General features: G+C 53.3%; 1 protein-coding gene across 2 annotated transcripts in view; it reads left to right on the top strand.

The window, feature by feature from the left end:
* Positions 1 to 27836, top strand: part of CCDC142 (coiled-coil domain containing 142) — a 261614-nt gene that overhangs the window by 92794 nt on the left and 140984 nt on the right. For both annotated transcript variants that reach the window (XM_085642907.1, XM_085642908.1), the window contains 2 exons: positions 1110 to 1267; positions 23263 to 23412. In XM_085642907.1, the coding sequence (XP_085499033.1) occupies positions 1110 to 1267; positions 23263 to 23412 (308 nt within the window). The remainder of the gene's footprint in view (positions 1 to 1109; positions 1268 to 23262; positions 23413 to 27836) is intronic.

Genomic DNA, 27836 nt, shown 5'->3' with positions numbered 1-27836 from the left:
AACTTCTTACGATTCTTGTGCACCTTACTAGACTTTGAAGTCCTATCTTTTGACCAACTTCTTGATGGAGAACGATCTCTCGATCAAGATTGACGAGCCATGGACATTGAACTGGACCTAGTCTTCAATTGTCTGACCTCTGCTACTACAGGTTTTGTTTCATGCTCTCTAATTGCCTTTTTGTTCCTCTTTGCACATGATGGACTTGACTTCGAGTTGTGGCGGGAGCCAAGACACCACAAACGGACATCATGTGGATCTGTAACTGACATCTGTCGGTAACAGGTCATACATAGTTTGAGCCCTGAAGGTTTTGGTGACATTCTACACACAAAAAAGTAATTTCTAGAAGAAATTAACTAATAATCGTCGAATGACGATTAAAGCTCCGAATCCATGTCGGTTGGCACGGAAAGAAAGGAACTGACACCAGTGCTAGCAGGTGACGTATAGGCAGGGGAGCCGACTTCGCAATCACACGAGATGGAGTCTCACACGAAAAAGGGTATGAATCTACCTGTCGACGCTGGATAACTTGGCTATACCAAAGTTTCTGGATCCAGTCTGATGCCTGGAGGTATTCAAAAGGTGAGTAATCTGTGGTTCAAAGTCTTTATTAGAAGTTAATTGTTTTACAGTACGTTTTATGTACTTAATAGATATTTACAGGCTGCGCATAATTACTGCCCTTCATCTACGCCCTGTCTTATCTTTTGGATTACTAGAATGAAGAGTCTCTAAACCAATTAGTGGAGTAAAGTGAGGAGCAAGGCAGATACAAATAACCAGTGTAATGATAGTTTTGTGGGGTTGCCCGGGTGGGCTCCTCAGGAGCAATGCCACATTACGCACCCCAGTTTTTCTCTATCTTAGTTGGGAGATCTTACCTTTTTTTTAGTTTGGAGCTTTTGCTCCCTTGCCCCTGCTTGCTAACTGTGAAGTGTTGATGTCAGAAGTCGTCGACATAATGAATGCACACCTTTTGTGATGCAAGTACTGACTTCATGTACATACGTTAGAGCGACATGTTTAAGAAGCATTGAATGCATTATTGTTCTATGGACTGTGTGTTAACTTGTAGTCCTTTCCATACCCCTTGTCCTCTCCAGCGGTGGACCCAGTGCTCCTGTCTCTCCAGCTAGCTGTGCTCAGCCGCCTTCTGGCCACCTTGCAGTCTGTGTGCTCCTGGGTGATGACCAAAGCCTACCAGTTCCTCTCATCCTGGTCCATCAACCAGTTCCTACTGGTCACCCAAGCAGATCTCGTGGTAAGGCTTGGGTGATTCCTCACTTGTAGCGTTTTCATCATAATGTCTTCTCGCACTTAATTTTCTTCTGCAGACATTGCCTGTAGCATGTCTAACTCCTTGATAGACCTCAATTATCCTCTCCTTCCATGTGCTTTTATTACATCTGTGAATGAAGATAGTGCTAGTGACTTCAAGACCAGAATCTTTTGTGCTCCTGTTCATTCCACCATGGCACATGGCTGCTAAACCCCGTGCAGTACCCGCTCCTCTTCTTTAACACCAAGCTGTCCCTTGAGAGGGTGTACACCGCTAAAGCCACTGCTGATAGATGCTTCGAAAACAAATATTACTTTAAAACATCTGATTCATATTTGCTTTATCGGTCACTAGAAACTGAGCTGGACCCATTTAGTTCTTATTAGCCATTGTATAATATCATCGCACAACCACTAGGATCAACAAAGACAATAAATCAGCATGCAGATAAAAGTGCAAAATCTGAAATGTTTTGTATATAAAGTGCTCTAAACAGTGTCCTATGTCGCGACGGCCCTTATTCCACTGTGGAAGCTGGTTCTGGCTGTTAAGGGTTCATTGGTGAGGGAGAGGAATAGCTGGGTGTCCTCGGCGTAGGAGACAATGTTGAGTCCGTGTCTTCTGCTGGTGGCTGCGAGGGTGGCCATGTAGACATTGAAGAGGGTGGGGCTCAGGGAGGAGCCCAGGGGGACTCCATAGCTGATCTCTGTGGGTTCTGAGAGAAACTGCAGTAGTCTGACTCGCTGAGTCAGTCTGGAGAGGAAGTAATGGATTAAGTCCAGAGCCCTGATGCGGGTGTTGTGGAGTCTGGTGATTAGGGTGTGGTGGGAGATGGTGTCTGATGGAACTGGGGTTGCCAATTCACAAGGGTAGCCTGGCTCGTGGCAGGAAGGCTCCCAAAGGCATTCTGTATAAAGTAGCCGTGCAGCACACGCGTCCAACTTAGCAGAGTAACGCACACAATAATCTGACACCACACCACTGGTGATTAAAAACAGGACTCTTTATGTAACATTTTGTAGTAGGAGGTAAGCTAGCAAGAATTCATCCAGTTAGGAGCATAACCTAGGCAATAAATCAGCATGAATTTCATTTAAGACTGTACGAATCGGGGAGGAGCCTAGCGCTTGACCAAGATGGCCGCGTGAGCTCAGAGCTCCCGAGACCCTCGCGCCCTCCGTCGACTATCCTGTCTCTAATCCTGTCGGTATGCATGGCATCGTGTAGATGATTGGTCAGGGAGTCGATTGATGCTACCCGCGGTCGGATCGCCCACCGGGAACCGGCCTTACGCCTGGCGGAAGATTGCGGCCTATCTCCCGGGGAAGCCAGGGGCTAGAGTTGGCAGGATGCCCGACTCCTAGTTGAACAACAATGGCCAGGCGAGGTGTGAACTGTCGGACGGAGGTCCCCGCTCTTTCACTTTCGATTTCGCTCCCTTTGTCAGCCCTGCCACTGGAGAGCTCTGGGTGGCTTTATTACCCCAAGGACGCTCTGCAGGCTACTCTGGCGGCCCACGGCAGAACTGATCACTCCTTATTCCTTTCTTTGAGAGGGACCTGTCTTAACTGAACCGACCTGCTTGGAGTCAACCATGTCGGGCAAAGCAGAAGGGGATCGGCTGAAGGCTAAGTCTACCAGGCGGGGAACGTATACCCAAGTCAACAGCATGGACCGCTATGCTCTGCAGAAGGGATCACCGAGTGGATCGAGCCAGGCGCCGGATGCCCAGAAGGAGGACTCGCCTGTGGCCCCGGAGCTCTCCCTACAGGATGTCATGGGCGCGCTCGAAGGGATGCAGACTTCGATTGGGAGACAGTTTGAGGCACCGGCGCATAAGGTGGATGCCATCTTGGTGGATGTCAACCTGATCCGTGCGGACTTGGGCAAAACGAATGAACGGGTTAAGAACTTGGACCTCAAGACCACGGGCCTCACTGATGATGTTACGGAACTGCAGACCGAGGTTCGTAAGCTGAGGACCGAGAGTGATCTCGTCGCCCGCCGGCTGGAGGACTTTAAGAGCCGGGCCAGGCGCAACAACGTGCGCGTCATCGGGGTCCCGGAGTCCTCGGATAAGGCTTCGGTAGACCTGCTTGTTGAGGACTTGGTCCTTAATCATCTGAAGCCTAAGGGCCTTGGGAAGTTCTTTGCGGTGGAAAGGGCCCATAGAGTGCCGGGCGGGAGGCCCAAGGCGGGTGCCCCGCCGAGGCCGATCGTCGCCTGGCTCTTTCATTTTCGAGATCGGGACGCTATCCTGCAAGCATCGAGGGTGACGGGCCCGGTCCCCTTCCAGAACGCGTCGGTGAATTTCTATCCGGACTTCACCCAGCAGGTGCAGAGGCAGAGACAGGGCTTCCTAGGGGTGAAGCGGCGGCTCCGGGAAAGAGACCTGAAGTATGCCATGCTCTTCCCTGCCAGACTGCGGGTGGTGCACGAAGATCGGACATTCTTTTTTGACTCTCCTGTTATGGCCGACGAATGGCTGGACGCTTTGCCCCGGCGACGGACGGGGGACGTCATAGCCGAGGATGGAGACAGTGGCCGGGATGGATGGGGCTGACATCTCGGAGCCGGTCTGACTTGATTTGACTATACTTGAAGACTTGCATAGAGTGCAGTAACTGTGGAGGGTTGCGGGAGGACGAGGGGTGCTCTTTTCCTCCCTTAGGGTACTTTTTGTAGACTTTTGGTTTTGTAGGGCAACAGGCACACTGCAAGTTGGGGGGGCTTTGTAAGCTGCAGCAGGGGTGCAGGGTGGGGGGAGTTTCAGGGATTTTGGGTTTGTTGTTGGGGGGTTTATTTCTGCAAGGCATGATGATTATTTCCAGGTCTGTTCCATGGTGGCTCCTCGGGTGTGGGGTGGGCCTCTTTCCGTTTGAGGATGGGGGGTAGGGGCTTAAGTGTTATAAGCTGGAATGTTAATGGTTTGGGGGATCGCATTAAGCGGGGGATTGTTTTGCAATTCTTGAAACGATCAATGCCGGATGTTGCCCTGCTGCAGGAGACGCATCTTATAGGTAATACGTGCTATGCCCTGAATAGGAAGGGGTATAAATTCATTGCACATTCGGGATTCTCATCTGGGTCCAGGGGTGTGGGCATCCTAGTTAGAGCTTCGTTGCCATTTGAGGTGGACTCCACCATTGTTGATGATAGGGGGAGGTTTGTGGCGGTGGCGGGGCGGTGGGAAGGAAGGACTTTGGTTTTAGTTTCGGTTTATGTCCCGCCGGCCCTGCAGGCCTCCACGTTTGCAGATCTGGGTAGGGCCCTGCTGGCTCTCCCCGGGGGAATGCTTGTGGTGGGAGGGGATTTCAACGCTGTTGGCTCCGGCCTGCTGGATAGATACCCGCCCAGAGACACAGGGGGGGCTCAGAAATGGCTTCCAGACTTCCTAGACACGCTTGGCCTGATAGACTGCTGGAGGCTCCGGCACCCCACACAGAGCCAATACAAGTTCCACTCCGGGGCACATGGTAGCCTTTCCAGGATTGATTACCTGCTCACTCTGGCCGCGCATGCCTCGTTGGTATCCGAGGCGAGGCACATGGCGCGCGGTATATCTGACCACTCGCCAGTGTGGATCCGGCTGGATCTAGGTCGGGAGGGAGGAGGAAGGGTGGCCCCTATCAACCCGTGGTATTTCCGAGACCCCAAGATGCACAGCGCCCTGGTAAAGAAGGTAGATAATTTTTTCAAGGACAATCAGGGAACCGTGGACTCGGCAGTGTCGCTGTGGGAAGCTTTTAAGACCGTGCTTCGGGGGGAAGCCCTCTCCCTAGTAGTGGCTGCCAAGAGGCGGAGAGATGGCGAGGTTCTGCAGGTGGAGGAGGAGATCGCGGCTCTGGAGGGAGCGATGGAGGAGGAGGTTACAGAGTCCTCACTGCATGAGCTTTGTTTGAAGCAAACTGAGTATAAAGACCTGGTGACGAACGCCGCTAAGACCCTCAGTAGGGAACAGCAGGGCCGACTGTATGATGTTGGTGATAAGGCAGGGAAACTCCTGGCGTGGCTGGACAAAAAAGAACGGGTCAATAGAGTGGTGCCAGAGTTGACGGGAGAGAGGGGAGAGGCGATTGTGGAACCCGAGGGGATTGTAAAGTGTTTCTCTGATTATTTCTGTAGGGTTTATGCCTCTGCGTCGGATAGGCCGCCCGAGGACTCGTGTAACCTCCTCCGTGATATCGAGTTGCCCTGCCTCTCTGCTATAGATAGGGACGATTTAGATGGTGACATAACGGTCGACGAGGTGGCGGGGGCTATCCGCGCGTTAAACTCGGGTAAGGCCTCGGGACCGAACGGCTTGCCGATCGACCTCTACAAGCTGTTCCCGGATAGGGTCGCCCCTCACCTGCGCGCCATGTTTTTGGAGGCGCGGGGGGGTGGGACCCTCCCGTTGGATCAGCGACTGGCGTCGATTGTGGTCATACACAAAGAGGGTAAACCCCGCGATAAGTGCGCCTCATATCGGCCTATTTCACTTCTTAACGCGTAGCCGAAAATTCTGGCTAAACTCCTGGCGACCCGTTTGATTAGGGTACTTGGCGACTTGGTCCACCCGGATCAATCTGGCTTCATCCCGCACCGAAACACAGCGTTGAATCTAAGGCGTCTTCATGGCGTAATCGCCAGGGCGGGCACGCTGCGTGAACCGGCTATTGTGGCGTCTCTTGATGCCACGATGGCCTTTGACACGGTGGAGTGGGCATACCTGTGGGCCGTGCTGGCCAAGTTCAGCTTTGGCCGCGGTTTTGTGAGCTGGGTGAGGTTGCTGTACGAGGGGCCGCTAGCGAGTGTTGTGGTGAATGGTCGGGCGTCGACTCCGTTTCAGCTTGGGAGGGGTACTCGGCAGGGTTGCCCCCTGTCGCCTCTGTTGTTCGCCCTCGCCCTTGAGCCGCTGGCTGCGTGGATACGTTGGCACCCGGATATACGGGGCCTTCGGTGGTCGCCTGAACACGAGGACCGTATTTCGCTCTATGCCGATGATATCCTGTTGTATCTTGCTTCACCTAAGAAGTCACTTATAGTGGTCTGTGACGTACTCACATCTTTTGGTAGGAACTCGGGTCTCGTCATCAATTGGAGCAAATCGTACTTGTATGTTCTTAGTGGCGAGGTTCCACCGATCCCTAGAACATGTTCGATACAGGTCGCCCAGCAGGGTTTCGTGTATTTGGGGATCTTTATCTCCATGGACTCTGCTGTGCGCTATGAGAAGAATCTGCTCCCCCCCCTGGCACGCCTGAGGCGCGATGTTGAAGGTTGGCGGAGGCTGCCGCTCTCCCTCGTGGGGCGTGCGGCCCTGTTCAAAATGATGTCTCTTCCCGGCTTCCTCTACGCCTTACAGAATACCTTGGATTGGGTGCCGGCCAAATACTTTCGGGAGGTCGAAGGCCTCCAAAGGACGTTGCTGTGGGATGGGCGGCTGCGAATAGCTATTGCAAAGTTGACGCTTCCATGGTACGACGGGGGCATTGCGCTCCCAGACATCCGACGGTACTATTGGGCCACACAGCTGAGCGCGATCAATCATGGGTTTTATGGCCCTGCCCTCAGCCCTGGGTATGCCATGGACAGGTGGTTGCTGCGTGGTGGTAACTACTACAGGGCGTTGTACTCGCGGTCCCTAGACTCGTCCCTCACGGGGCCCACCGGTGTGGCAGTGAGGGTGTGGAAGATGGCGACTGACTCGCTGGGCTGGAAGGATAGGCTCACCCTCGCTACCCCGTTGTTTGAATCGGAGAGATTGGGAAGGCTTTGGCATACAAAAGGCTTTGATAAGTGGGACCTGATTGGCATCTCCAGGGTGGGAGATGTGCTGCATAAGGGGAAGGTGAAGTCCTTTGAGGAGTTGCAGACTGAGTATGAGCTGGGGTCCTCCGAGTATTTCAGGTATATTCAGATGCGCCACGCCCTCCGATCAGTCCTCGTGGAGGGTGAGAAGGTGCCTGAGTCCTCTCCTTTGGAGGACCGGGTCCTTGATGGCCATATGCCCGAGAGCACGATCTCGCTCATATATAAGAAACTGATAAACGTCCGGGCGGACATGCTTCTGGGGCTGAGGGACCAGTGGACTAGGGATGGCCTCGAGTTGGATGATGAGGACTGGCAGTCAGCTGTTTCTTCTCCTAAGGAGGTTGCGATCCCGTCGCGTCTGAGGCTGGTGCAGCTTAAAATACTGCACCGAGTGTATGTGACGGGGCCAAGGCTGGTCCACTTGGGGTTCTCGGAGGACGGCCTGTGCAGGAGGGGGTGTGGTATGGTGGGTACTTTCCTGCACATCTGGGAGTGTGGTGTCATTGTGGAATTCTGGAGGAGAGTCCATGCAGTTATGGGGGAGGTGACGGGCATTGCTGTGCAGCCGGAGGCGCGGTGTTGTCTCCTGAATGTCTGGGGGCCCACTGACCTCGATGAGGCGCGGACCCAATGGGTGACTCTGGGTAACATGGTCGCTAAGAGGGATATCGCGCGATTGTGGGGCTCCTCGGGGCCCCCCACACTGACTGCGTGGAAAGAAAACATGGACTGGAGCATGTTTAGGGAGAAGACGGTCTATTGCTCTAGAGGCCGCCCCCGGAAGTGGCACGCCATCTGGGGGCGGTGGAATCAATACAGGGGGGAATATGTCTTGCCCCTGATCTGGAACCTCCCGAGGAACAGCTTTCCCCCTGACCTTCTTTCCAGCACAGTCTGGTTTATGAACTATTTTGGCCTCTGCTGTCCCCCTTCTTCCTCCTTACACTATCTTGTAACTGGTAGATGAGTGGGGTCCGGCCTCCCCTGGGGGCTCTCACCATGGGCTTTTAGTGTTCTTGCCTTGCTGGGGTTTGTTGTGAGTTTTTGTGTTTACTTAAAATTGAACCTTTGCACTTCTCTTTGTACTGTACTGGGGACGCATCACTGTTTCTAATTATCGATGCTGCCGAACCTCCGGGTTGTCGGCTGAATAGCTGTGTCCTGATTTTTAAATAAAGGTTTTTCAAAAAAAAAGACTGTACGAATCATTGGCAGTAAATTAGCATGAATTTCATTTAAGACTGTACGTATCATTGGCAGTAAATTAGCATGAATTCGTTATCAACTGAGCAAAACATTGGCATGAAATTAGCATGAATTCATTATCAACTGAGCAAAACATTGGCAGTGAATTTAGCATGAATTCATTATCAACTGAGCAAAACATTGGCAGTGAATTTGCATGAATTCGTTAACGTTTGTACCAACCCCCTCTCCCTCAACCCTCTCTGACAGAATCTCGATCCCTGATGATTCTATCCCGTGCAATGGGGGGTATGGTCCCCTTGTACTACTTCCAATGAGGGAGGGGGAATTCCTTAAGGGGGGCTGTGCGCTTGCCTGCTGGCTCTCCCCTAGATATTATGGGAAGGTCCCATGTCACCCTGAGTCTCCTCAAGACAGTTCCGGGGCACAGTCTCAGTCTCTCCCGGGGAAGGGCGGGAGCGGGGCTGCCTCCCTTAGGTTAGACACTTCTCGGCAGGCCCCGCGCTCCGTGAGTTTCCGCTCCCTCCCCGGGGTCGTTACCTGCACTCTTCGGCCCTCCGGGGCCCTTGCGTCGGTCTCAAGGATCTGGCGCCTCCCGAGGGGGTCGGCCCAGAGGGTCCCAAGCTGTTTCACTCCCGCTGGAGCCACGCAGCTCGCGGGGGTGATGACGCGGGCGAAGAAGGCTGAATGTGGGCGGAGGAGGCTGGATGTGGGCGGAGGAGGCTGGATGAGGGCGGGGGCGAGGCCTGTGACACGGCCGGCGCCCCCGTCACGTGAGGATGGTGAACTTCCTGGGATCGGTTGCGGCCGCTGGTGTCTCCGCGGAATGAACTCTCCTCAGCTGACGCGAGGGCCACGTCAGGGCGGCAGACTCTCCTGACAGCTGCAGTGTCCTTGGCAACGGCGAAGAGTCTGAGGCAATTTCCCTATTCGTCGCACCCGCGCTGACAGAACTTGGGCAGCGGCGGTGAGTGGGGGTTCGATTAGCGCGCCACAGTCACAGCGCTTCAGTAACTCGGGCAGCGGCGATGACCGGTGGGTCCCTTAGCGCTTCACAGCCACAGCGCTTCAGTAAGAGGACGGCGCTCCACAGTTACAGGTGGCGGTCTCATGTGGCACGGATGGTTCTTTGCCCTTTGCCCTGGTTGGTGAGGTGAATAAACAGATAGGGGGGGGGGGGTTGAGTTGGAGGCTGCTGTCAGACGGGCCTCTCTAGACAGTTCCCTGGGGATTCCCTCACACTGGGCCAGGTCAGTGGGTTTGGTCAGGTTTCCTCACTCAACTTAGAGGGCAAGGTCTAGACCTAGTCACCCCTAGTAGTATAGGTGCCCCCTCCCCCTTCCGCCTAAATCTCCAGTACAGGGTCTCCCCAGGTCAGTGGTTCCTCAACAACTAACTAGGAAGTTTCCCGCCCTTTCTATTTATATTCCCAAGTCATGTGACCTCACTCTATTCCAGAAGGTTCCAGGGGCTTCTACATTCTAGGTATGGGCAGGGGAGTCAGGCTAGTGATGTCACAATATCTAAGGGTTCTAGACAGCTCCTGACAACTAGGGCGCTACTTGAAAGACCGCTCCGCAGTAGCAGGGGTCTGTGGCAGCCATCTTAGTGGTAGAGAGCACCTGCACCTTAGCATTGACTAGCAATGGTAAGGTGCCCGAAGACCTAGAGCCAACCAAAAAGAGGGTGGAAAAAAATGAGGCAAGGGCGGAAAAAACAGGGAAGACCACCCTAGGGCGGACAGGTCTAACAGGCGTCCCCCCCAGCCGAAAGCGGGGAGACCTACCCAACCTCTAGGGAGCTCTCATCGCTAAGGCGGAAGAACCGGGAGAGACCGTCCGCATTGGCGTGGTCAACTCCGGGCCGATGTTCCACCCGAAAGTCCATCCCCTGTAGGGAAATGGACCACCTTAGCAACTTTGGGTTCTCGCCTCTCATTTGCATGAGCCAGCGAAGGGGGCGGTGGTCGGTCTGTATGAGGAAGTGAGAACCAAAAAGGTATGGTCTCAACTTCTTCAACGCCCAGACCACCTTAAAGGCTTCACGTTCAATGGTGCTCCACCGTTGTTCCCTGGGAAGGAGCCTTCTAGATATAAAGGCCACCGGTTGGTCTTGGCCATCCTGGTTCAGTTGCGAGAGCACAGCGCCTATGCCATGCTCAGAGGCGTCTGTCTGCACGATGAATTCCTTGGTGTAATCAGGAGTCCTAAGCACCGGGGCGGTGCACATCGCATGCTTCAAGGTGTCAAATGCCTCCTGGCAAGCAGCTGTCCAGTTGACTTTCCGTGGTTGCTTTTTAGATGTCAATTCAGTCAGGGGGGCAACGATGGTTCCATACCCCCTGACAAACCGGCGGTAATATCCAGTGAGGCCGAGAAAAGCTCTGACCTCAGTCTGAGTCTTGGGGGGCTCCCAGGCCAATATGGCCTCAATCTTGGCCTGGAGGGGCTGCACCTTACCCCCGCCCACCAGGTGTCCCAGGTAAACGACAGATCCCTGTCCAATCTGGCACTTGCTGGCCTTGATGGTTAGACCAGCTTGTTGCAGAGCCCGCAGCACCTCCTGGAGATGCTGCAGATGGTCCTCCCAGCCGCTACTGAAGACAGCTATGTCGTCCAGGTAGGCCGCTGAGAAGGACTCCATGCCAGATAGCACCTGGTTCACCAACCGCTGGAACGTGGCCGGAGCATTCTTGAGCCCAAAGGGCATCACTTTAAATTGAAAGTGGCCCTCGGGGGTGGAGAACGCCGTTTTCTCCCGTGCTCCGTCCGCCATGGCAATCTGCCAGTACCCTGACGTTAAGTCAATGGTACTAAGGTACCGGGCTGCTCCCAGCCGGTCAATCAGCTCATCCGCCCGAGGGATCGGATGAGCGTCCGTCTTGGTGACGGAATTCAAACCCCGATAATCCACACAGAACCGAAGTTCTGGTGTGGTGCCCGGTGGGGCCGCTTTCGGCACCAACACTACCGGACTTGCCCAAGGGCTGCTGGAGGGCTCAATAACTCCTAGCTCCAGCATCTTGGTCACCTCACCCTGGATACTATTCTTCACTTTGTCGGACAGCCGATAAGACTTGGCTTTAACCGGTGGGCTGTCCCCTGTGTCCACATCATGGGTACACAGTTGCGTGAGTCCAGGCGTGAGGGAGAACAACGAGGCATACTGCTCCAGTACCTGGCGGCAGTCCCTCTGTTGTTCCGGGGTCAAGGATGGGGAGAGGACCACTCCCTCTACCGAACCATCCTTCTCTTGAGCCGCCAGAAGGTCAGGAAGAGGCTCGCTCTCTTCCTCCTCGCTCCCATCCGTCACCATAAGGAGGGTCATCTCCGATCTCTCATGGTGCGGCTTCAGGCGGTTGGCGTGGAACACCCGATGGGGCTGCCGGGGGGTCTTCAAGTCTACTATATAGGTGTTCTGGCCTCGTCGCTCCACAATCTCGAACGGACCAGTCCACCGGTCCTGGAGGGCGCTAAGCTCCCCAGGCTCCATGACCCACACCTTCTGTCCAGCATCCAACTCCACCGTCCGAGCGTTGCGGTCATACCACTCCTTCATGACGGCTTGACTGGCCTCCAAATTGGCTGAGGCCTCCTTCCACAGCTTGGCCATCTGGCTGCGGAATGCCAGCATATAGCTGACAACATCCCGGGGAAGCTTCATTGAAGTCTTCTCCCATCCCTCTTTGACAAGGCTGAGGGGCCCCCTAACGGGATGGCCGTAGAGCAACTCAAAAGGGCTGAACCCGACTCCCTTCTGCGGCACCTCGCGGTACGAAAATAGCAAGCAAGGGAGGAGGATGTCCCATTTCCGCCTCAAGTCCTCTGGCAGGCTCCGGATCATCCCCTTTAAGGTCTTGTTAAAACGCTCTACGAGTCCGTTAGTCTGGGGGTGATAAGGAGTGGAGAACCGATAGGTCACCCCGCACTCCTTCCACATGGCCTGCATATAGGCTGACATAAAATTTGTGCCCCTATCCGACACCACGACCTTGGGGAATCCCACTCGGGTAAAAATTCCCATTAGGGCCCGCGCCACCACGGGTGCAGTGATGGTCCTCAGAGGAATGGCCTCAGGGTACCGGGTGGCGTGGTCCACTAACACCAGGATGAACCGGTGTCCCGAAGAGGTCGGAGGGTCCAATGGTCCCACAATGTCGATCCCGACCCGCTCAAAAGGGGTCCCGACCACCGGAAGCGGTTCCAAGGGGACCTTCACCTTGGTTCCTGTCTTGCCACTTGCCTGGCATGTCTTGCAGGTCTTGCAATAGGTGTCAGAGGCAACTCTCATCCTGGGCCAATAAAAATGCGGGACTAACAGCGCGAAAGTCTTGTCCTGGCCCAGGTGTCCAGCTAGAGGTATCTCATGGGCTAACTCCAGCAAAAAGGTCCGGTAGCATTGGGGCACTACTAAGGCCCTTGAAGATCCATGCACCTGAACCTTCGGCTCGCTATACAGGAGGCCATCCTCCCAGTAAACGTGGTAATTACCGGATTCCTTATTGGTCGCTTGAGCTGTGGCCTGTCGCCGCATGCCTTCAAGCGTGGGGCACTCTCTCTGGCCCCGGCGAAATTCCTCCCGGGTAGGCCCTCCTTCCACGCACCAACCGGCCGGGATAGGCAGGTCCCCCTCAGGAACAACATCCACCTCCGCGGATTCTGGAGCCACAACCGCCGGCTCCTCTTCCATCCCACGGGGGGTATCTACCTCCTCTACTGGTCCAACTTCGGGTTGGGCTGTTATTTCCGGCTCCAACTCGGTGTGATTTCTTGGCCAGGCAGCCATGGACCTTGTAACCACACAGGCCCATCCTGGTAACCCCAGCATTTCGGTGTGGGCTCGTAGCTCCACTTCCTTCCAGATGTTGGTCTCCAAATCGTTCCCGAGCAGACAGTCCACTGGCAAGGCGGGGCTCACGGCAACTTTCAAGGGGCCTTTAACTCCTTCCCACTCAAATGGAACCCGAGCCACTGGGTAATGACTCAGGCTACCATCAGCCAATACGGCCGGATGGAACACGTCAGGGATCAACTGCTCCGGGGACACCAGCCGCCTTACTACGGTGGTCATGCTGGCACCTGTGTCCCTCAAAGCCTCCACCTCCTGTCCATTCACCTGCACCCTCTGCCGGTATTTGGCAGTATTCGATGGTAAGGAAATCACTGGAACCTCTTCCCTATCTCCCAGTGAGACGAGGGTCAGGCCTGTCCACTCCCCCTCCCGATCTAGGGGCAACTCCACCCCAAGCGCTATACTAGCCACCCCGGGGGGCTTACCTCCTGCGGGGGCGGGAGTTCTTTTGCGGCACTGGACATCCCCTTTATAGTGTCCCACCTCCCCACATTCATAACACTTGACTGTTCTTGGCGGTTGACCCTTGTCAGGGTGAGTGGACCTTGGGAAACTGGACTGAGAGGGAGTCCCTACACTTTTCCCAAACTGCCTGTTTGGTGGGCCTCGGAAGAGCTCCTTCTTTTTATCTCCCCCCTCTTTCTTCTGGGGGGCGCTCTGTCCACCCTTCGGGCCATCTCCCCCGGGTCCCTTGAGGGTCACTCGGGTGCTAACCCAAGTGTCCGCCTCTTCCGCAAGTGTCCGGGGGTCGGTCAACTTGCGGTCCACCAAGTGTTGGCGCAGCTCCGGAAAACATCTATCCAAGAGGTGCTCTCTCAGAAATAAGTTGTACAGACCCTCAAAATCCTGCACCTCGCTGCCACGCACCCATCCATCTAAAGCCTTCCGGGCATAATCATAGAAATCCACCCAGTGCTGCGTGGTCAACTTGTGACTGCTACGGAATCTCTGTCGGTATCTCTCAGGGGTGAGGCCAAACTTTTTAAGCAGGGCCTCCTTCATCACCGGATAGTTGGTTTGGTCTACCTTCTCTAAATACAGGAGGGTGTCCCTCACTACAGGAGGTATATATCGGTACAGGCCACCCCCCCAGTAGCTTGTGGGCACCCCATGGACCTTCAGGGATACTTCGTACGCCTCCAACCACCGGTTGATGTCATCCCCCACCCCGTAACTAGCAATCACATCTTTTGGGAGGTAGAATTTAGGCTCCCGTGGAACCTCTGGTACGCTGCCACCATTTACATTCCCTTGCGCACTGATCTGTAATGCTCTCAACTCCAATTCTTTGAGCTGGAGCTCATGCGCAAGCTTCCTTTCTTCCATTGCTAGCCTCTTATCTTCCTTTTCTTTTTCCAACTTTGCAAGCTCCCATCTCAGTAACCTCTCCTCCCTCCTGTCCTCATACTCCTCCGGCGAGGCACTCCTTCTAGACACGCTACTGCCTGCCCCAGAACGTCTCCCTGGCGACAAGTTTTCACTGACATCAACGTGCAGCAGGTCTAGTTCTCCTGACGTGCCCGCCTCCCCTAATGCCCCTTGCCCCTCTGGCTCCTCGTCCCCTTTCCTCTCTGGGTGGGCTAATACCCATGCTTGTAAGGCTTTACGGAGCTCTTCTCCTTTGGCTCTCTTCCCAACTGCCACCCCCATCCCCTGACAGAAACTCCTCAGCTGAACCACCGAGTATTCCTCTATGTTGGCTAGCTGGAACTCCATTCTGACAGGTGGGGACCCAGACAATATGAGTGAATATCAGGACGTAGGTAACAACTAGGCCAATCCTCTGGGCACACCGTTAGACAGTAGGGGCCACCTGGCTATGCTTGCTTAAACACTAGGTGTCCAATTGCGGCGTACTCTGCTTCACTGAAGGGTGCTGCACAACTACAGGATCGGATCCCACCGCTGAGCACCAAATTATGTTGGAACTGGGGTTGCCAATTCACAAGGGTAGCCTGGCTCGTGGCAGGAAGGCTCCCAAAGGCATTCTGTATAAAGTAGCCGTGCAGCACACGCGTCCAACTTAGCAGAGTAACGCACACAATAATCTGACACCACACCACTGGTGATTAAAAACAGGACTCTTTATGTAACATTTTGTAGTAGGAGGTAAGCTAGCAAGAATTCATCCAGTTAGGAGCATAACCTAGGCAATAAATCAGCATGAATTTCATTTAAGACTGTACGAATCATTGGCAGTAAATTAGCATGAATTTCATTTAAGACTGTACGAATCATTGGCAGTAAATTAGCATGAATTCGTTATCAACTGAGCAAAACATTGGCATGAAATTAGCATGAATTCATTATCAACTGAGCAAAACATTGGCAGTGAATTTAGCATGAATTCATTATCAACTGAGCAAAACATTGGCAGTGAATTTGCATGAATTCGTTAACGTTTGTACCAACCCCCTCTCCCTCAACCCTCTCTGACAGAATCTCGATCCCTGATGATTCTATCCCTTGCAATGGGGGGTATGGTCTCCTTGTACTACTTCCAATGAGGGAGGGGGAATTCCTTAAGGGGGGCTGTGCGCTTGCCTGCTGGCTCTCCAGGCAAGGCCCCGCGCTCCGTGAGTTTCCGCTCCCTCCCCGGGGTCGTTACCTGCACTCTTCGGCCCTCCGGGGCCCTTGCGTCGGTCTCAAGGATCTGGCGCCTCCCGAGGGGGTCGGTCCAGAGGGTCCCAAGCTGTTTCACTCCCGCTGGAGCCACGCAGCTCGCGGGGGTGATGACGCGGGCGAAGAAGGCTGAATGTGGGCGGAGGAGGCTGGATGTGGGCGGAGGAGGCTGGATGAGGGCGGGGGCGAGGCCTGTGACACGGCCGGCGCCCCCGTCACGTGAGGATGGTGAACTTCCTGGGATCGGTTGCGGCCGCTGGTGTCTCCGCGGAATGAACTCTCCTCAGCTGACGCGAGGGCCACGTCAGGGCGGCAGACTCTCCTGACAGCTGCAGTGTCCTTGGCAACGGCGAAGAGTCTGAGGCAATTTCCCTATTCGTCGCACCCGCGCTGACAGAACTTGGGCAGCGGCGGTGAGTGGGGGTTCGATTAGCGCGCCACAGTCACAGCGCTTCAGTAACTCGGGCAGCGGCGATGACAGGGGGGTCCCTTAGCGCTTCACAGCCACAGCGCTTCAGTAAGAGGACGGCGCTCCACAGTTACAGGTGGCGGTCTCATGTGGCACGGATGGTTCTTTGCCCTTTGCCCTGGTTGGTGAGGTGAATAAACAGATAGGGGGGGGGGGGTTGAGTTGGAGGCTGCTGTCAGACGGGCCTCTCTAGACAGTTCTCTGGGGATTCCCTCACACTGGGCCAGGTCAGTGGGTTTGGTCAGGTTTCCTCACTCAACTTAGAGGGCAAGGTCTAGACCTAGTCACCCCTAGTAGTATAGGTGCCCCCTCCCCCTTCCGCCTAAATCTCCAGTACAGGGTCTCCCCAGGTCAGTGGTTCCTCAACAACTAACTAGAAAGTTTCCCGCCCTTTCTATTTATATTCCCAAGTCATGTGACCTCACTCTATTCCAGAAGGTTCCAGGGGCTTCTACATTCTAGGTATGGGCAGGGGAGTCAGGCTAGTGATGTCACAATATCTAAGGGTTCTAGACAGCTCCTGACAACTAGGGCGCTACTTGAAAGACCGCTCCACAGTAGCAGGGGTCTGTGGCAGCCATCTTAGTGGTAGAGAGCACCTGCACCTTAGCATTGACTAGCAATGGTAAGGTGCCCGAAGACCTAGAGCCAACCAAAAAGAGGGTGGAAAAAAATGAGGCAAGGGCGGAAAAAACAGGGAAGACCACCCTAGGGCGGACAGGTCTAACAGTGTCAAAGGCCGACAAGAGTCTACCAGGATGAGGGCTGCTGTCTCGCCCTGGTCGAGGAGGAAGCGGATGTTTTCTGTGGCAGCGAAGAATGCAGTCTCTGTGCTGTGGTTGCGACAGAAGCCAGATTGGGAGGTGTCCACTTCATAGGAATGTTCCAGGCCCTTTGTTTGGGTAGAAAAGTTCAGGACTTGGTTTGCCAGCTCAGTGTGCAGAGGTGCTCAATCTGTACTTCACCGATGAAACTTAGAAAACCAGAAATCCACCTGTAGTAGCTTGTATTCTGATTAAATGTGCCGTAGGTGTTTGGAATTTACTGTTGCTTTTTGTGTAGGGTCAGAACTAAATGGCCTATAGTCAAGTCAAATATACTTTTATTTGATTTCTTTAAAAATCATAAAAGGGTGGAAGAACTACCATGGAACATAATACTTTAAGTATACATTTTAAAAACCTGTTATAAAAAAAGGTAACTAGGACATGACCACAAGCGATAAACAACGGTTAAAAAAGATAAAAGTGTTGGCAAGGATATCTGTGCAATTGGAAAATATGTATACAGATTGTTGTTAAGCAATTTGAATTGAATTACTTTTTTTGTCCAGTTTTTTTGCCGCGATTTTCCAGAAATGTATGGCTCTGCAAGACAGTTGAATCGACAACCCTCCAAGACACTTTATGACTGCTGCTCTACATGTTCTTACTTGTTCCTTCCCCAAGGCCTCCCGAAGGACAGTTTTTCGAGATTCTAGTAGTGCAGGGCAGATACATAATAGATGTAATAATGACTCGTCTCCTTGTCCGCAAAGGTGGCATTCCTTGGATGGCCATGTGTATTTCCATTTTGGGGTCAAATCCTTTGTGGGAAATGACCCCATTCGCAGCACTGTCAAATATTGCTTTTCCTGATAAGAAAAGTGCTCAGACAGGTACGGTTGGGGTTTCAGCATCTGATAAGCATGTATCACTGCCCAAGCATGGTGTTTTTTTGAAAAGGCAGTTTTATCCGTTACTAAAGAAATCTGTTTGATGGCTTTATTCACGACCAATTTGGATCCGGAGAACGTTGTAGGGATAAACCAAGCCTCCTCTAGCTGTAATGCTGAGAGAGATTCCTTCAAAACTACCGTAATAGAGTTGATTAGCCTTGCTTGATTTTCGACCTCTACCCAGCAATAGTGGGCTAAGGTGTTGTCGTCTGCTTCCCTCATCCTCCAGTAATATTTTACTAGTGCACCTTGTCTGGCCAGAATCTGATTTTTTAATCCATATTCTAGTCGCATTTGTGCTTGGGAGATATGTAACGGAATTAAAAACAATCTCTTGAAAAAAATGGCTTGTGCTGTATTTAAAATTGTAAAAGAAACAATTGATGGACGGAATGCTGGATAATGCAAACATTCACCCCCAGTCACAAGGATCTGGGTTTAATCCATCATTCTTTTGCTCACCACACCACCCCAGTTCAGACCCAGTCATATGCAAATCAGTCTTGACCCTGCTCCTTGTGGGAACAGTCCAACCCGAACTGCCAAGCCGGGTCCTCCCTGGACCAGAAACAAGCATCCTGGGACCAGTTTCAGGGCATCACCCTTCATCAGCCAGGCTGACTTGAATCCAGTGGTGTAGTGAGCACGGACCCACGTCTGGGCATACCCTTCCTACTTAGGGCGACTTTTGCAAAAGAAATAATTGATGGACGGAATGCTGGACAATGCAAACATTCACCCCCGTCATAAGGATCTGGGTTTAATCCATCATTCTTTTGCTCACCACACCACCCCAGTTTGGACGCAGTGTGAGAAAGTGCCATCTTTCTTGCATGGTATGCCCCCACTTTTTGCTGAATTGCTGATGTACTTTGACTGAGTGTGCCCTGGGCTCCTGCCAATCAGGTGCCGAGGTCCTGTGTTCCTTCCCTAAAAACTGTATTAAAACCTAAACTCAATTGGCATCTCTGGCCACATGTCAGCCCCTGGTAAATGGTACCCTAGGTACCCAGGGCACTGTGACCAGAGAAGGCCCCTAAGGGCTGCAGCACTTATCGTGCCACTCTTAGAGGCCCTGTACCCTGACACACACACACTGCCTTTGCAGGCTGAGTGCCTTGGTACAGAACAAGACAAAGAGTTGACATGGCACACATCCCTGTGTGCCATGCCCACAACACACTGCCCTGGCATACCTCAGTCACCCCTCTGGCTGGGTGCCCTATTCCAGTGGTGTGGGTACAGGTGCATGAGCCCTGTACCCCTACAGTACCCAGGTCCATTCCTGGGCACTGTAAGTGCAGTGATACCATTAAGAGTATATGGTGCTGGGAAATCGTCATCACGAACTCCACCGCACCATGATGGCTACACTGAAGACTGAGAAGTTTGGTGTCAAACTTCTCAGCACGTTAAATTCACACTGATGCCAGTGTGGAATTTAATGTAAAATGCATGACAGAGGGCAATTTAGAGTTGCCCCCTGAAACTTACCCACGTCCTGACTGAGAGGCTGCCTAGGCTGCCACCCAGCAGACATGTTGCTGCCCCCCTGGGTAGAGAGCTATCTGCTCTCGTGGGTCTGCAACAATGCACATCCTGGGGTGAGGTGCTAGGCCTTCTCCCCCAGGATGGGCAGGGGAAGCTTCAAAGGCATGCCGCCTTTGTGAGCCTCCCCAGACCACTTGCTGTACTCAGCAATTGGTCCCCACCGGTTCTGACCCCCACTCTGGCGGGAAGACTGGCTGGAAAACCCAAGTGAGGAAAGGGGGTGTGCAAGCCTCTGTTAACCCCACCCCTTAGGTGGGGGAGTTCGAGGTGAAGCACGACTCTGAGCTCTCGCCATCTTTAGGATGGGAAGCCCTACCCAATCAGGGCTAAGCTCCTGCCCCCCTCCCACTGGAGAGTGGCAGGATAGGGGGTGTACTCACCCCAGGAAAGGGCCCCATTGGTCCCTGACCTTTCCCTACCTGTAACGCCCTTAAATTTAGTATTTAGGGCAACCTTAACCTTCCTTACTCAGATCCCGATTCCAAAACTACAAAGAAGAAAGAAGACCTGCCGTGCAGCTGCTAACAAGAGGACACCAACTGACTAGGCCCCAGCCTACCGGCCTGTCGACCCTCGAACCTGCTCCTGCTAAACCCCGGCGTCTCCAGTGGTCAGCAACATCAAAAAGCCCAGAGGACCTGACTGCCTTGCTCATCTAAAGACCGGGACTCCCACGAGCAGTGGTTCTGCTCAAACAGCAACAACCCCTGGTGCCAGCCAGGAACTGCGAATCCAGCACACTCTGCACCCGTCGAGCCCGGCCTGTGCCTGAGTGAACAAAGACCACGACCACGTCCCTCCGGCGACTGTGACCAAGAATCCAGCACCCAAGGACCCTCCTCGACGCTCCTGACGACGCCTGCAGCCTCAACTCCAGGGACCCCCCAAACCGCGACCAGCAGAGGGTAAGATTTACCGACGCCAAGGACACCCCTGCACCCAGTGCCCTGCGGCCCCCTGTGCCCAACTCCTGGGTGCCTACCTAACCTACAGCTTCCCAACTTACCTCTCGAAGTGGTGGTCGCACCTGAAGAATCTCCGTCCCCGAGCTTGCAGCCTTTGTTCGTCACGCAGCTTTCCCATTGAAATCCATTGAGCGCCCGACGGCTCAAAAGCGCCGTGTGGCCTGCCTGTTAGCAGCCACCAACCAAAGGCCCCCTACCCGCCATAGGCTAAAATTGGGCCTATTCTCTCTGCACCCGACTGCCCCTGTGCCGCTGAGGGTGTAACTACTGTACCTACCTGAACCTGGGAGACCCCTGAGTCTAACCCCAGAACCTCAACTCTGCCAGTCGAGTACTTACCTGAAAGCCGATAACTTACATTTTCTCCATAGGGTAACATTGACTGGTTTTCACTTGGAAATTCTTCTCTGTGTCAAGTTTTGAAACTTTGAAATATTCACTAAAAATCATCCGATCAACGAAATCGAAATTACTCACCTGTTACCAGGAGAGATCCCAGTGCTGGATCTTGGTACCCAGCACTGACCCTAAAAAGTAATTACAGCTGTGATTTTCAGATGACCTGATTTTCCCCTATAGGATAACATTGCCTGGTTTTCCCCAGAAATTCTTCTAAGTGTCGATTTTTGCAACTTACAAATATTCCTTAAAAATCGCCTGTTTACTATAAACGATTTCTTTCAACTGTTTACAGGAGATGCACCAGGGCTGAATCCAGGATCCAGCCCTGAGTGAGAAAAACATACGCAAAGTAATTGATATTGCATTTACTTAAAATTCCCATTGAGCTCAATGTTATTATTATGTTAGGAGTGTGTTGCATATGGCAACAACCGTATCTATTGCATTGAAAAGTCTATTGTTTATTGAAAGTATTCAACTATAGCTTCTCATTCTGAGAAAGTATTTTTATACCTACTTGTGGTTCTAAAATAAAACAACAATATATTTTTACATACAAACCAATTGGCCGAGAGTTCAGTTCTTGAGTGTGTGAGACCATTTGCTGACTGAGTGTGTACAACAGATGCTTTACACTGTCCTATGATACTGCCTTACTGCTCGACCAATCTCCCACTTTAGAGAGTAAGGTTATAACTAACTTTAACCTCTGCCAAACCTTTGGGGACTGTTGGACTCTGTACACACTGAACCTTACTTTGGTGCAGTATATACAGAGCCACTTTCTTACACCCAGCCATATGCAAATCAGTCTTGACCCTGTTTCTTGTGGGAACAGTCCAGCCCGAACTGTCAAGCCGGGTCCTCCCTGGACCGGAAATAAGCATCCTGAGACAGGTTTCAGGGCATCACCCTTCATCAGCCAGGCTAGCTTGAATCTAGTGGTGTAGTGGGCACGGGACCAACGTCTGGGCATACCCTTCCCACTTAGGGCGACATATGCAAAGTAAACAATTGATGGACGGAATGCTGGACAATGCAAACATTCACCCCCAGTCACAAGGATCTGGGTTTAATCCATCATTTTTTTGCTCACCACACCACCCCAGTTTGGACCCAGCCATATGCAAATCAGTCTTGACCCTGTTCCTTGTGGGAACAGTCCAGCACAAACTGCCAAGACGGGTCCTCCCTGGACCAGAAACTAGCATCCTGGGACCGGTTTCAGGGCATCACCCTTCATCAGCCAGGCTAGCTTGAATCTAGTGGTGTAGTGGGCATGGGACCAACGTCTGGGCATACCCTTCCCACTTAGGGCGACATTTGCAAAGTAAACAATTGATGGATGGAATGCTGGACAATGCAAACATTCACCCCCAGTCACAACTATCTGGGTTTAATCCCTCATTCTTTTGCTCACCACACCACCCCAGTTTGGACCCAGCCAGTTCAGGCTGGGCTGTTCCCATGAGGCACAGGGTCAAGGCTGATTTGTATTTGGCTGGGTTCAAACTGGAATAGCATGGTGAGCAAAAAAACGATGGATTTAGGCCCAGATATCTGTACTGGGGTGAATGCATGACATTGTTTTGCATTCTGTTCATCAATTGTTGTTTTTGTATTCAAAATTGTGGCATCTTTAATGTTCAGAATTTCTGAGCCGTACGATATGGAAGGTAGGAATTTTGCTGCAATCACTTTTAGCAAATGGCCAGTAGAACATCCTATAAGCTTTTTTGCTAAAATTTTGAATGCAAACAGCAATTGTTTAGATTTCATGCGTCCTTGGTCCAAAATGAATGTTGGGCTATGGCGTACACGAGGTGCCAATGGAGAGTAAGCATGAAGTTGCATCACAAAAGATGAGTCTCATTCATTACTCATTCTTACCCTTCTGCCCCATCTATACATTTTGTCTCCTACCAAAGCGGCGGCAAGCAGAACATTCTGGGCTCATGTCGAAGGCTCCCAAAGCAGCTTCATGCTACAGGACCACCTTCGTGCTGCCAATAAAGAATCCAACAGTACTCACAATAGTACCCATAAAGAACAAACTTAAAAACACGAGCTCAAATAACAGTTTTCATGATGTTTGTCACCTCTTGACCAATTGTGTGGAATTTTCAGATGCTTTTTTGAATCTTAAGAATGTGAAGCTTTCGCAGGTAGTTGACCTTCATTTTTTTCTTAGTTTAAAATATTTTCAATTGTTATTAAAAAAAAAAATAGTGTCTTAGGCTGTACCATTTTCAGGGTTCAAAGTTTTCTAATTTGATGAGCAGGGTGATACTGCAGTCACTGGTGGACGTCCATCTATTTCAGTTGGTGTTTTACCTATTATAGGCCATGTCATTCTGCTTCAAGGCAATTGTCTAACTCCATACTGGTTCCGTTACAGCTTCTGACAGCAGAAACCGAAAAGATGATCGCACTAGTGAGAGAGGTATGTCCAGAGCAGATGGGCCTGGAAGCGGTCCAAGGACCAGGGACGAGCCTACAGGTTGCACAGCTTTGCTTGCAGATTCACACAGCAGCCACCAGCCTTCAGGTGCGTAATCGTCGGCACACCACAGAGCCATTAAGCTCTGTGGCTTCCTCAGTGCTTTATTTGATTGTTGCTTTGTCTCTTTACCCACGTACTATAAGATATTCAAAACACTCATCTGAAAGAGACACGTTAGTGATAGATTCCTTACCATAGAATATCCCCAGGTGTCAGACTGGATCCGTAAAGTTTTTCGTCAGCACTACCCCTGCACGTCGGTAGGTGGCGTCGTCGTCGAGATGACGTCACGGAGACTACTTAGGCGCCACCCATGTGCACTGACGTCAGTTCTTTCCTTTTCCGTGCCAGCAAGCGCAGATCCGGTTAGAGCACGTACCCTAGTCACTTTTTGACTAACTTTTTTTGAGACTTTTGTCTCTACTTCTTTGAGTCTTTGACTCCTGGTGCCGCGTAGGGATGCCTGGGTTTAAATCCTGCGGAGCCTGTCGCCGTTCGATGTCGGTGGCCGACCCCCATGGCATCTGTCTCTACTGTCTGGAGCGCGACCATGACTCCCGGTCATGTTCCGACTGTCTGGCCATGGCTCCGAAGGCTTTGCAGGAGCGGTCCCAAAAGCTGCTGGAGGCCCGGCAGTCGTCTCCGCGCCATTCGAGGTCCAGGGGTCACTCAAGGGACCGACCGCAGAGCCATCATCATCGCTCATCGGGGTCGAAGTTTTCACGCTCGGAATCGAGTAAGAGACGTCACAAGAAAAAGTCGAAGAAGCGTTTGCGCTCTCCAACGTCCCCCCGTCGATCTGCGGACGAGGGGGCCAGGGGTACATCCCCCGCAGAGTCCCGCAGCCTCCCACCATATCCGGGTCCGTCGGCGACTCCGGCCCAGGTGCAAGACTTTCTTGCCGCCATGGACCGCCTTTTCAGGCCTCGAGCTCCCGCCGGCGTGCCTTCGGGCCCCGCGGTCCCAGTTGAGGGCCCTTGCTTGCCGCCGCAAGGTACTCCGCCGGCGATCCGCGCCCCGGCGCTGCAGGGTCCTCCGCTGGTGGTTCCCGGCGCCGCAATGGGTCCCATTCGTCCCACCCCTGCCCTTGCCCGGGTTTCCAGACAATTTTGCTCCAGGTTGGGACCCTAATTGGGACATGGAGCCGGATCGGCGCCAACCGGCGTCGTTCCCGGTGCCATCGGACCATTTGTATTCCCCTGTCCCTCCCCCCACCGCAGCAGCCTGTGCCTCGGGCGGTGGTGGAGGGGGATGACTGGGAAGGGTCTGAGGACCCTCTTGCACGGCAGTGTGAGTCTCAACAGGAGTGGGCCGAGGAATCGGAGGATGCAGGTGGCCTTGACCTCTCCTCTGAGCCTGGTTTTCTGTGTCTCCTCCTACTGTTATGGAGGAAGGTGCAAGATATACTGTGGTGCTCCGTAAAGCAGCAGAGGCCCTTGACCTTGATCTGCCTACTGTCACTCTCAAAACCAACCTCCTCACTGAAGTTCTTCAGCTGGCGGCAAGTTCTATGGAGCCTCTGCTTCCGTTCAGTGAGGCCTTAACGGATGTTTTGATGGGCACCTGGTCTAGACCAGCCACAGGGGTTCCTGTGGATAAGAACGTGGCCAGGCGTCATCGGCCGGCACCGGGTGACCCTGCTTTTTTAACAAACCATGCAACTCTGGAGAGCCTGGTCATCCAGGCCTCCACTTCCCAAAGCGCATTCCCTACCGCCCGCCGGATAAGGAATCAAAGAAGCTGGAGCACTTTGGCAAGAAGTTGTTTTCCTCTGCCAGCTTGGGGCTGCGGTCAGTCAACACCGCATGCCTCTTGGGCCGCTACTCTCACGCTGTGTGGGACACGGTGGTGCAGACAGTGCCCCCGTGTCCGGAGGAGGTTCGGACTGTACTTTCCCAAGCTGTTGCGGAGGGGAAAGACGCCGCAAAGTTCGCCATCTGGTGTGGGCTGGACACCGCGGACTCTTTGGGTAGGGCGATCTCCATGACAGTAGCACTGTGTCGCCACGCCTGGCTGCGGTCCACAGGGTTTTCAGGGGATGTTCAGAGTTCCCTCATGGACATGCCTTTTGATGGTACACGCCTGTTTGGCGATAAGGCAGACAATGCACTGGAGGTTTTAAGCACTCTCGGGCTACGGCCAAGTCCTTGGGTCTCTCCACCACGCGCCCGGCCACGTCTGCCTTTTGTTCCTTTCGTGGCCACGGAAGGGGCGTCCCTACACCTTCGTTAAGCCAAAAGCCTGCTCAGAACCAACCTCAGCGCGGCCGCAGGCGTGGTGGCCGCCGTGGCTGCACAGGGGGCCAGCGTGCTGGTCAGTCCACCTCCGCTCCAGCAGCGTCCGCCTCAAAGCCTTCCTAGTGGTAGGCCAGGAGCATTTTCAGTTTGCCGTGCTCCCCTTCGGCCTTACCAGTGCCCCTCGGGTGTTCACGAAAGTGATGGCGGTGGTCGCTGCTCATCTGCACAGATCAGGGGTTTCAGTCTTTCCCTATCTCGACGACTGGTTGTTGAAGGCGAGCTCGTGCTCCAGGCAGTAGTCTCCCACCTCCAGACTACGGCCGACCTCCTGCATTTGCTGGGGTTCTCCATCAACGTGCCGAAGTCGCACCGGAGTCTCTCTCAGAAGCTCCCCTTCATCGTAGCGGTTCTGGATTCGATGCGGTTTCGGGTTTATCCTCCCGAGCAGCGAGTCTGGGATATTCAGGCTATGATTCCGATCTTTCAGCCTCTATCCCGGGTTTCAGTCAGGATGACCCTCTGGCTCCTGGGCCTGATGGCCTCCTGCATCCTGCTAGTGCAACATGCCAGATGGCATATGCAGGCTCTGCAGTGGGACCTGAAGTTTCAGTGGGCACAGCATCAAGGTAACCTGTCCGATCACGTCCAGATCTCGGAGGGCACTGCACGGCAATTGTAGTGGTGGTTCACGAATCGCGTTTGGGTCAATGGCAGATCGCTCTCCCTTCCCCAACTGGAGCACACAGTGGTGACGGATGCGTTCTTCCTGGGATGGGGCGGCCACTTGGGAGAGGCATTCCTTCCCTCTGTCCGGGGAAGTGTGGTGCATGTGATCACAGACAACACCACCGTGTGAGAAAGTGCCATCTTTCTTGCATGGTATGCCCCCACTTTTTGCTGAAATGCTGAATGTACTTTGACTGAGTGTGCCCTGGACTCCTGCCAATCAGGTGTCCAGGGTCTATGTTCCTTCCCTAAAACTCCAAATTGGCAAACCCTAGCCACATGTCAGCCCCTGGTAAATGGTACCCTAGGTACCCAGGGCCTTGTGACCAGGGAAGGCCTCTAAGGGCTGCAGCACTTATTGTGCCACCCTTAGACGCCTTGTACCCTAACACAACCACACTGCCCTTGCAGGCTGAATGTCTGGGTACAAGGCAAAACCAAGAGTCGACATGGCACACATCCCTGTGTGCCATGCCCACAACCTACACTGCCCTGGCATACATCAGCCACCCCTCTAGCTGGGTGCCCTATGCCAGTGGTGTAGGCATTAGCCCTGTGCCCCTACAGTACCCAGGTCCATTCCTGGGCACTGTAAGTGCAGTGCTGCCATTTAAGAGTATATGGTGCTGAGAGCTCGTAGAACACGAACTCCACAGCACCATAATGGCAACACTGAAGACTGAGAAGTTTGGTATCAAACTTCTCAGCACGTTAAACCCGCACTGATGCCAGTGTGGGATTTAATGTACAAAGCACTATAGAGGGCATCTTAGAGATGCCCCCTAAAACCTGACCTACAATCCACGTCTGTTCTGAGGCTGCCTAGGCTGCCACACAGCAGACATGTTGCTGGACCCCTGGGTAGGAGAGCCCCCGCTCTCCTGGGCCTGCAACAATGCACATCCTGGGCGAGGTGCTAGGTCTCCTCCCCCAGGATGGGCAGGGGAAGCTTCAAAGGCATGCCGCCTTTGTGAGCTTCTCCAGGCCACTTGCTGTACCCAGCAGACTGGTCCCTACCGGTTCTGACCCCCACTCTGGCGGGAAGACTGGCCGGAAACCCCAAGTAAGGACAGGGGATGTGCCAGCCTGCCAACCCCACCCCTCAGGTGGAGGAGGCTAGGTGAAGCACATCTCCGGGCGCTCGCCATCTTGAAGAAGGGAAGCCCTGCCCAATCAGGACTAGGCTACTGCCCCCCTCCCACAGGAGAGTGGCAGGAGAGGGGGTGTACCCACCCCAGGGCAGGGACCCATTGGTCCCTGCCCTTTACCTACCTGTAACACCCCTAAATCTAGTATTTAGAGGCACCCTGAACCTTCCTTCTTCAGATTCCAGATTCCGAAAAAGCAAAGAAGAGCAAGAAGAAAGAAGACCTGCCGTGCAGGTGCTAAGAAGAGGAAGACACCAACTGCTTTGGCCCCAGCCCTACCGGCCTGTTGACCCTCGAACCTGCTCCCGCTAAATCCCAGCACCTCTTGTGGCCAGCCACCTCACAAACCCTGGAGGAC

Source organism: Triturus cristatus, chromosome 2_2, assembly GCF_964204655.1.
Source record: "Triturus cristatus chromosome 2_2, aTriCri1.1, whole genome shotgun sequence".
Classification (NCBI taxonomy): domain Eukaryota; kingdom Metazoa; phylum Chordata; class Amphibia; order Caudata; family Salamandridae; genus Triturus; species Triturus cristatus.
Note: the sequence above shows the minus strand (reverse complement) of the source record. Positions and strands in the feature narration are given on the sequence as shown.